Source organism: Sceloporus undulatus, chromosome 6 (genome assembly GCF_019175285.1).
Source record: "Sceloporus undulatus isolate JIND9_A2432 ecotype Alabama chromosome 6, SceUnd_v1.1, whole genome shotgun sequence".
Classification (NCBI taxonomy): Eukaryota; Metazoa; Chordata; class Lepidosauria; order Squamata; family Phrynosomatidae; genus Sceloporus; species Sceloporus undulatus.
This window is the reverse complement of record NC_056527.1, coordinates 135,124,033-135,134,669: the sequence shown is the minus strand read 5'-3', so window position 1 is coordinate 135,134,669 and position 10,637 is coordinate 135,124,033. Positions and strand designations below refer to the sequence as shown.

The following is a 10,637-nucleotide window of genomic DNA, read 5'->3' as shown; positions in this document are numbered from 1 at the left end:
TTGCGGAGCAGCACCAGTCAATGGACCATCAACACTGAGTAGCACTGTTGTAGTTCACTGCTCTGAGTTGCAGCACTAGAGCTGTTCAAAAGAGAACTGTTAAGTCCTCAACCTACAACAAAAGTCTCACAATTCCCTAAGGGGAACAATGGCAGTCCAGGTGGTATAAAACTACTATATAATTGTACACCTTCCCAAGTTACTTCCACTGCTCTTTGCAAGTATTACGGACTTCCACCTTCGGAAGAGAATACTGGTAGTGAACTGGATCGCTAAAAACATACTGGTGCTGCTTATAACTCCTCTTAAGGTTATGGCAGTGCTGGAGGAGGTAACAGCAAACTCTGTGCAACCACACGCTTGGGAGTGCAAGAACATTTAATTTTGTAAACTAGTTCTTTTGTCATATGGAAGTGCTTTGCTTATGGCACCTGTCCATAAATGTTTCCAGAGTGTAAACATCCCTGGTGTTAAAAACAGAAACAGAACCTGTGGCAGTCTGCCAGTGTAAGGTCTGCCCACCTATCATATTTGTGTCCCACACTTCTTCCAAAGAGAGCAGGGTGGGAATTATCTCATTTTATCCCCACAACAACCCTGTGAGGTAGGTTAGACTGCGTGAACATGGCTAGCTCATTATGAGCTCACAACTGAGCATAGATTTGAACCTGGGTCTCTCCACTTAAAGTCCAACAATCTAACCCCTGCATAACCTGCCCTTCATTCCAATATGGTTCCTCGCTCAAACGCAGTCTCATGGGACAAGCCCTGGGTAACTTTCACTGCCAACTCATGAAGATGGACTCAGCTTGGGTTAGGGTCAGTGGTCTTTCAGGTATCCATTGGCATTCAAGTTCATTTCTTTGTTCCACCAACTCCTCCAAGCATGGTACTTCTTTATGCTTTTTCGCCGGGCAAATCGGCAGATGCTAACCATAAAAACCCAAGAAACGGCATACATGATCACACCTCCAGCCTTGATGAACCACTTGGGTTTGGGGGAGGTCAACACGCAGTACATCAGCCAAGCCCCGACCCCAATTCTCACCCCTGCAAACAGCACCACAAAGAAGAAATCCACCACGTCTCCTGTGAACGTGTGATAGAGCCCCATCTCCCGGAGGAACCAACGGGCCTGCAGGAGCGGATTGGTGATCTCGCTGCCGAAGATGACTCCATTGACTTCTGCAGCTGACTCGCCCAAGGCAAGGGAAACTGTGATTCCCAGAATGCTGACGGTATGATGGGCCAGCATCAAGGCACCTTCCGCCTGGAAGTAGACACACCAACCTAGGTCAAAGAGGAAGTAGCCCAAGCTCATGCACAACGCATGGACCTGGAGGGTGGTGTTTGGTGACCCTGAAAGAAGAGACAAGAGTCATGTCAACCTGCTTGCATCCCATCAACAAGGAGTTCAGACAATATACTGCACAGGAGACATCAGTGTCACCCCTGAGTCCAAACCACACACTCAACAGAATCGTATGGAGAGTCATAACATGGTTTGGAAGCTTCCAACCTTTGCAAAACCTAACAAAAAATCTTACCCAGAATAAATTAATATGACAGAAGGGCAAGTGCAGGTGACTCTGAGAAACCATGCAACTTGATAAAAAATTTACACTTTGTTTACATTTCAGAATTGTTTCTTTTTCATTGGCATGGCAGGGGTCAAATGAATATACATCACAAAAATATTTATTTATTAATTAAAATATTTTGATCTCAGAGTGGCATATTATAAAATTCACACCATTTGTTTAAAGCAATGAACTAACTTGATGTAGTGGTTTGAGCTTTGGACTAGACTCTGTAGACCAGGGTTTGAGTCCCTGCTTGGCCATGGAAATCCAGTGGGCGACCATTGGCAAATCATATTCTCAGCCTCAGGGAAAGGCAAAGGCAAAGGTAAAGGCAAAACCCTGTCCGAACAAATCTTGTCCAAAACAGATATGTTTGCTTTAGTGTCGTCATAAGTCGGAATTGACTTGTAAGACACACAACAACAGACACAATAAAATGAATTTTAAAAGGCTAAAAACAATCAAACTGTTTTCAAAGAAGCAGCCGTGTTAATCTCTTGCAGCATAAAAAGTAGGAAGGAAGGGAGATGGGAAAAAGAAAGAAAAAGAAATGTGGCAGAATCTTTAACACTAACAGGTTTTTATTTTCACATGGGCTTTTGTTGTTATAAACCCACTTTTTCAGATGCAGTCTAGAGTGACAATAAATACTCAGGTATAAAGCATATTTACACAATTTTGAAGTGTGCTGGAATGTAACAGGATTCCAGAAAGATGCAAATCATGACACTTGCCCTAAATTTTCAAAGGGCTGCATTGATGTGATATTGGTCTTTCAGTTCTTTATAGGGGTCAGTTAGTGTTGATGTGTGAAAGCATTAAATTTCCTTTTCAAAAGTCAGTTTCCCATGGTTCAACACTCTCTCTGAGAAGATTCCTTTTGCTTTACGTGCAGTAGTGATCTTGGATTTACAACAGGCTCAAACTACAGTACCCAACTAAGGAGCTGAAGAAAAAAACTGACAAAGCATGATCCTTACCCAGGAATCATATATTACAAGACAGACCAAAAACGCAAAATGATAGAACATCCCAGTCACCTACAGTTCCCAGCTAAGACCACCCAAACACATCACCAATAAGCTACAAGCAATTCTGGAGAATAACACACCTCTTACAAACTCTGACAGGCAGGCCTTTATTGGCCTAAACAACTACTCATTTACAACAGGATTCATAACATGGGTGGTATAATACATGGACAAGACCTTGCCACTAACTCAGATGCCAACTCTGTCCCCACATCTACTCTAGAAGCAATATTACAGGGGCCAATAACAGCACTCACAAAATCAGAGGTACATTTGCTTGCTCTTTCTCCAATGGGATATATGCCATCCTATGCCAGCAATGCCCCTCTATACATTGGACAAACAAGACAGTCTCCATGCAAAACGACTGACGGACACAAATCTGACATTAAAAATGGCAATACCCCAAAACCAGTTTCAGAACATTTCAACTTTCCTCGACATGCAGTAAGGGATTTACAGGCTGCAGTCCTTGAACAAGGAAATTACAAAGGAAGACTAGAATGAAAAATTGCTGAACTGAATTATATTCACAAATTCAAATCCATTAGCAGAGGTATGAACAAAGACATTGTCTGCATGGCACACAATACATACAAAAGTCTTTGCTACTGCACATATGCATTTGGAAGCAATATTTATCCCAAGGTGGAAGACAGTTATAGCATACCTGGATAAGACATTGGCCAAGGGCCATCTATGAAGCCAATGTAGCCAGAGAGGCAAGTGGCAAGGACCCCATGAGTTAGAGTGACCAGTCGGCAGCTCCACTCGCAGGTGCGATCCTTGTGTCGATGGTAAGACCACGTGTAGAGGGAGAGCCAGCCGATCAGACTGAAGGCAACTCGGAGAACCATGCTGGCTGCCATGCTGTGAATGGGATAGAGAAGTAAAGAGTTAAATCCTCCAAAGTTTTGCAAGCAACCACCATACTGCATACATGCCACCAAATACCATGTCGCCAAAATGGGCACCATTGGGTAGATCAGAAATAAGTAGGAAGTATCAACACATACAAGCCAGTGGTACAGTGGTCTGAGTGTCAGACTAGGGCTCTGGGAAACCAGGTGTCATACCTCATTTCCAGGTACCAAGTTCAAACTCTGACACAGACAGTGAAGCAGAAGGACAGGGTGCTATGCTTTGTTCCCAGGACCTAGGTTCAGATTATGTCACAGACAGGGAAAAAGAAGGACAAGGGAACTGCCAGTGTTTGAGAAAGACAGTGCCACTCCCCAGTAGCCACAAATGTCTCCTCTCTGACTGACTTTGCTTGATACTTTGTCCCTGGTTGGCCTCCAAGACAGGACACCAGGGTTTGTTCTCCTGCTCAGCCATGCAAACCCCTTGGGTTGTAAATCACACTCTCTCAGCCTTGGAGGAAGGCAATGGCAAGCTCTCTCAGAATAAATCTGGCCAAGGAAACTCTAGGAGCAGAAACTCTAGGAGAGAATAACCATAAATTGTTGACTTGATGGCACATAACAAGAAAGTTTGAAGAGTGAGGTCTAGTCTGTAGTCTGAGGCCTGGTTTGACTAGGAGTCTGGGAGGCCAAGGATTGAATCCTGCTTTATCCCTGGAAACTCACTGGGCAACTTTGGGCAAGTCACACACTCTCAGCCTCAGAGAAAGGCAATCACAAGCCTCTGAAGACATCATGCCAAGGAAACCCTATGATAGGTTCACCATAAGTTGGAGTTCTTGAAGCTACACAACAAAAACAACAAATCAGCAAATGCTGGGATCTGTAGAAGAACAAAGAAGCATTTTAAAGAGGAACCTCTTTAAAACTGAATGGAAAATCATTTTCAGAGAAGATCCTGGTGGGTGCAATGAAAAGCAAAAGGGCTGGGACATACATTGGAATAAGACTCTTCCTGAAAATAACTATGCCCACAGAAAGCTGTTCTTAGGCCAAAAACAAACAAACCCTGTACAAAAGCTTTAAAAACCTACCTACTTCTGACATCATCATGTAAAAGGGGATATGGCTTACTGAGAAAGCTCAGAGAGCCAAATGGGGACCCCAAAAAACCTGATTTAGCCCCTACCTCATTTAGGAGGAGGGCATGTATGGTTGGTTTGAACCCTAAAGTAGAATCTTTCTAGCCAATTTGGAGGATCTCCTTTTTTGGGATCCTACTCACAAGAGAGCACTATAACAGCATCTGAGTGTCCATTAGCAGCAATAATGGTTCAACATGATTTTTATTATCCTCTGCCTTTGAGATTTCCATTTCTGGTAACTGGCCACCTGATGCATACAGGCACCTCAGCTCAAATCCTGTGGATTTTGAATGTTACTGCACTGAGCAGGGCTGTTTACAATAGAGTAGTTTTAAAGTCTCTCATTCATAGGGTTGCCATAAGTTGAGGCTGACTTGATAGCAGTTAACAACAAGGGGTTATTGTAAGTTAGAACTGATTTGAAGGCATGCCAGGACAACAATTAGAGAATCACAAGGAGAGACTTCCAATGAAATGTATTGTTCAAGTATGAAGTTACCTTTTTGGTGCAATGTTTTCTCTTGGTTGTTGTGTGCCTTCAAGTCATTTCTCATTTATGGGGACCCTCAGTCATGGTGTTTTCTTGGCAAGATTTTTTCAGAGGGGGTTGGCATTACCTTCCTCTGAGGCTGAGAGAATGTAACATGCCCATGGTCACCCAGTGGGTTTCCATGGTTCAGCTGGGATTCGAACCCAGGTCTCCAGAGTCCCATGCTCAACCATGCTGCTTCTGTACACTTTGCATGTGCTTATAAGCACCCTTGCACTCAGGCTGAACCCTTTTGGCAGACAAACTAAAATGAGAGTGGGCAGAGGGAATTTAAACCTCCTGGAATGATGCCCAGTTTCTCTCTTAAGGTGGAGGAGATGTGAGAGCCAGGCTGGCATAATGGTTTGAGCATTGAACTTTGACTCTGGAGGCCAGGGTTTGAATCCCAGCTCGGCCATGGAAACCTCTAGGTCAGTGGGCCCAAACTTTGCTCCTCCAGATATTTTGGGCTTCAGCTCCCCGAATTCCTGAATTCAAAGATATAGCTGTGTTGGTGTGTAGAATCAGTATGTAGAGAGATCTTGTAGCACCTTTGAGACTTCCTGAAAGAAAGAAATTGGCAGCAGGAGCTTTCTTAGAGTATGGTCTACTTCCTCAGATGCATTAAGCATCTATGCAACTCAGAAGTCTGTGAAAGCTCATGCGGCCAACTCCTTTCTTTTGGCGAGTCTCACAGGTGCTACAAGATCTCTCCACATAGAATTCCTGACTGTTGGTTGGTCAAGATTGGCTGGGGATTCTGGGAATTGAAGTCCAAAACACCCAGAAGGCTCAAGTTTGGGCATCACTGCTCTAGGGTGACCTTGGGCAAGTCACACTCTCTCTCATCCTCTAAGGATGGCAAGGGCAAACCCGCTCTGAAGGAACATTGCCAAGAAAACTCCATAGTAGGGTCTCCATAAACTGAGAAGGAACTGAAGGCCCACCACAACCCCAAAACCCCTTCCTTCCCCAGATCCTCTGATGAAGAGGAAGGAAGACTGGAGGGCCAGCTGTGGATGTCTTGCAAATACTGCTGATGGATGGCTCTTTGGCCTTACAAAGCCCTTAACGCAGAGACAGCTAGAAGCAGGCACCTTGGGCTCTGCTCCGTGGAAAGCCACCAGGTCCACTCTCTCAGCCTCAGAGGATGGCCAAGGTATGAGCCAACCTGGCCAAGAAAAACCCAGGAGAGATGGTGCGCCTTAGGGGCCGCCATAAGTCGCAAGCGCGCACAGCGAGAAGAAGAAGACGGAGAAGAGGTGCGCTTGGAGCCATCGCCTTCCAAAAGGGGGCCCTCCTCCTTTCCCTCTCCACCCAAAGCTCCCCCTGGCACCTCCACCCCCCATCCTGGACCCTCTCTTTGCCACCCCCGAAGAGGCCCAGCCTTGCTCCTTGGCATTGCCCCGTCAGCCCCTGCCACCCGAAGGGTCCCCTTGCCTCCCAGCAAAGCGCACGGATTTGGAGAGGTTTCTCTTTTGGAGAGCTCCGCGCGCGCCTTTTGGAGAGGTTACCTGGCCCCAGGCGAGTGGCACGGGTGGCCCGGCTTTCTCTCGGCCGGGAGGCGTTTCTCTCTCGATGCCCACCCTCCTCGTCACCTTTTCAAAGCTCCCTGGGCACCCACGCGGTGCCAAGGCGGAGAAGAGCCCGGCTTAGGGTCACCTGCTGGCCAGGAGGAGAGATGGCAGCGCTTGCCTTGGTGGCACCTTGCCTTGGCAACCGAGGGATGGAGGCCCGAGGAGGAAGAGGAAAGGGAAAAAGAGGAGGAAGAGAACCTTCTTGGGTAACTCCACTGGCATCTAGGGCTGGCATCACCTGCTGTGGTCACTCATTATTTATTTATTTATTATATTTATTTATTATATTTATTTGTGGCATGGGCACCTAATGGCTATTTTAGGGGAAGCTCAGAGACTTTGAGGATTTCCTAGGATGAAGTACAGTGGGCCCTTGGTATCTGCTGGGGTTTGGTTCCAGGTCCCCCTGTGGGTGCCAAAATCCATGGATGTTCAAGTCCCATTAAGGACAATGGCATAGTAAAATAGTACCCCTTATATAAAATGGCCAAAACAAGGTTTGCTTTTTTTTGGAACTGAATAATTTTCAAATATTTTCAAGCTGTGGATGTTTGAATCCATGGATAAGGAATCCGTAGATCCGGAGGGCCGACTGTACCGATCAGTGGTGGAGCACATGCTTTGCATGTACAAGGTTCCATGTTCAGTCCCTGATATATCTCCAGGTAAAGGCATAAACACACCTTGGAAATGTTACTTTTTGGGAGAACCTCCCAGCTAGTGGTGGCTGGGGATTCTGCAAGTTGTAGTCCATGGTGGTTGGTGGTTCCATATCAATGGGGTAGTGAATCCATTCTGGGTTATAGTCTGAACTTTAAAGACATTATCCAAACCTATGTGGCACCTCACATAGTGCCTGCAAAGTCCAGATTATTCACCTCCACTGTACCATTGACACGAAAGTCACTAGCTGCCACAGGTTGTAGTACAAACACAATAACTCCTCCAAGCTCTGAGTATTGGGTTGTAGGAAAAAAACTCGCCTGGAACCTTGGGGAGATATTGTCAGTCAGACTAAATCAGAGATATAAAGTTTCTGGAAATGTTGAAGCCATGGTGGGGGTGGGTAACATTTTAGAGGGGGAAATGCAGTATTAGCACCCTTTACATGTGGAATGTCATTTGGTTACTTTAATAACACACATGATATATAACCTGGTTTGGTATAAAATTATATTTGGCATATTAAAAGTACAATTTATTCAGAATATAAGTACAAAATGAACTTCCTTTTAATACACACACACACACAAATGTGTTACTTATTTACAGCTAAAAGGTTCTGAACTATATAGAATCTCTTTGGTTTTGCCATTTTCAGGAGCAGGATAATAACCTACAAGAAAAACCAAAGAAAGCAACAGTAGTAAAAGAGAGAAAATTATTTCCTCTCCGCTAGTTCTCCATTGTGCCGAGTAGAGATAAAGCTGTCTTTCCCATCAAAAGAACGGAGAAAAGGAAACCGAAATCTGGAATTGCAGTGATATGAGACATTGTATGTAGTCTTACATAAAAGTCTTCCTCAAACATCATTGGGCCTGTATATTGGTGAGCACCTGGTCCTAAACATGCCATTCAATGTTCTAAAAGGAAAACCATGTTTTCCTCCCAGTTTTTCCAAAAAGAAAAGGTTTCGAGGAAACAATAAAATGGAAAAAAGTCAGTCCTTTCTTCTGCTTTCAGATCTATAGATTAGATTAGCATGGGAAACTGTCTGACCTAAACGGAGAAAGAGTCTTGACTTTGCAAAAGGCTTCTTCTTGCATTCCTATGCAGCTTGTGGCCATCTATTTGAGGAAGAGGATCTGGGATGACTGAAGGAAGGAAGGCCCTTGTGGCTGGATAAGTGGCCACAGCCATGCTGTTGCGTGAATAAAATTTGGGTTCCCTTGACCTCTGGAAGTGCTGCGTCGATGATGCATGGTACTAATAGGCTGGTTCCCTCATTTGATAAATATGCATCGTAAACTTCAAAACCTCCCTTATCCGGAATAGTAAGCCATTATCATATGGTGAGTCAGGCTTGATTATTACCTCCTGAAGCAGAGAGTCCAGGCACGCGTAGCTTTGCCATCACCAGTGGCCCTCCCAGACGACGCAAATAAATTATGATAATTGGCACATCCTTGTTCTATACATGGAAGCAAGCAAGCAAAGTCTGAGCGATAGGGAAATTGCTCCTGGCGGTTGTTGGGAGGTGGCTGTGTGAATCTTCCAGTTCTCTCCTTCCCCAGTCCAGGGACATTCCTGAGCCCCATTCTGTGCCTGGAATGAAACGAGGTGGTACAGTCCATAACTGGTAGAATGGACTATACCACTTCAATTGAGAGATGCAAGGGAAAGGATCTCATCTTTGAATGGTCCCTTGCATGAAAAACAGCATCTCTCTATAAAAGTTGGAAAACAAAACAAAACCCAGCATCTCTCTATAAATTGGGGGGGAAAGGAAAACCATTAGAGCCAACATGGTATGGTGGTTTGAGTGTTGGACTACGGCTCTGGAGATCAGGGTTCGATTCCTGCTCCGCCATCAAACCTGCTTGGCAATTTTGGGCAAGTCACATGCTCTCAGCCTCAAGGGAAGATAATGGCAAATCTCCTTGGAACCTATCATGCCAAAACAATAACCCCACCATGATAGGTTCATCATAGGGTCACCATAAGTTGGAATAGACTTGAAGGCATACAACACACACATGCAGAATTCTAGCTCAGTACTCTCTCTGGGATGTTAGGAGGTTATTGTTTTTTTCTTTTAAAAAAAGGATGGAGTTTTAATTTTTGATATTTGTTTTTAAATAGAACATTTATTCACTCACAAACTGAAGCTGTTTAAGGAATCTGCAGCCTCAGGAGTAGGACAAAGGCTGCATCTGCACTGCAGAAATAATGCAGTTTGACGTTGCTTGAACTGCCTTGACTCCACCCTACAAAAGCCTGGGATTTGTAGTTTGTTGTGGCATCAGAGCTCTCTAACAGAGAAGGCTACATCACTCACAGAACTACAAATCCTAGAATTCCATGGCTTTGGGTCATGGCAGTTCAAGCAGTATCAAATTCATTAATTCTGCAGTGGAGATGGAACCAGCGAATTCTTACTTCTAACCTAAACCACAAGATAGCTTGATCATCAGCCTATGTCTATACTGGCTTGGAGGATTCTGGGATTTGAAGAATTGTGGGACTGCAAACACCCTGAACCAATTTTTTTCTTGAAAAGCAGGATGTACATTTATTAATAAATACATGAACAAACAAAAACAAACCAAAACAAATAAATGCAATTATTAAAGCACACTCACTCAGGAGTAAAGACTGTTGGGCTCAGGGGGACTGAGTACACCTGAACAGTGAGTCTCTTGTAATGCAGGATTGATATCTCCTTCATCCTGTCCCTCTGTAGACCAGAACTAGGCTGCATCTGCACTGCAGAAATAATGCCATTTCACATGCCACTACCATGGCTCAATGCTATGGAATTCTGGGATTTGAGGGGTTTTTGTGGCACCAGACAGAGAAGGCTTAAACATCCATAGCATGGAGCCATGGAGGTTAAAGCGGTGTCAGACTGCATTATTTTTGCAGTGCTGATGCACCCCTTATCTTACTATTAGGCAGAGTGGTACGATTGTCTAGCAGATGCTGGGGAAAGGGGCAACAATGGTAGTCTTGCTACCATTTGTCCTGAGCCTAGTGGCCAGCCTTCTGTCTCGAGGACAACCTTTCCAGTCCCCCATCCACCTAAACTAGCCTGTTGCCTTTCACTGTCATGGAAGAAAACTTTCCACTATTGAAACAAGAATCCATTGCTTGTCCACTTGGCACCCCCAAGAATTGTCCACAGTTTGCCTATCTATCTATCTATCTATCTATCTATCTATCTATCTATCTATCTATCTATCTATCTAT

At 44.6% G+C, this 10,637-nt stretch overlaps 1 protein-coding gene across 1 annotated transcript; it reads right to left on the bottom strand.

Moving 5' to 3' along the window:
* Positions 1–213: 213 nt before the first annotated feature.
* Positions 214–6,737, bottom strand: LOC121935004 (TLC domain-containing protein 5-like). The gene is made up of 3 exons (XM_042475986.1): positions 6,666–6,737; positions 3,285–3,484; positions 214–1,359 (listed from the first exon to the last, which is right to left on the bottom strand). Exons 2-3 carry the CDS (start codon positions 3,481–3,483, stop codon positions 821–823), a joined length of 738 nt encoding a protein of 245 aa, XP_042331920.1. The 5' UTR covers position 3,484; positions 6,666–6,737; the 3' UTR covers positions 214–820.
* Positions 6,738–10,637: the final 3,900 nt, after the last annotated feature.

What these genes read in the sequence shown, in the direction of transcription:
- LOC121935004 (XM_042475986.1), bottom strand. Translation starts at nt 3,483, where the DNA reads ATGGCAGCCAGCATGGTTCTCCGAGTTGCCTTCAGTCTGATCGGCTGG. An exon ending in TTGGCCAATGTCTTATCCAG is followed by an intron (nt 1,360 to 3,284) that starts GTATGCTATAAC and finishes CTCTTCTTTCAG; the next exon opens with GGTCACCAAACACCACCCTC.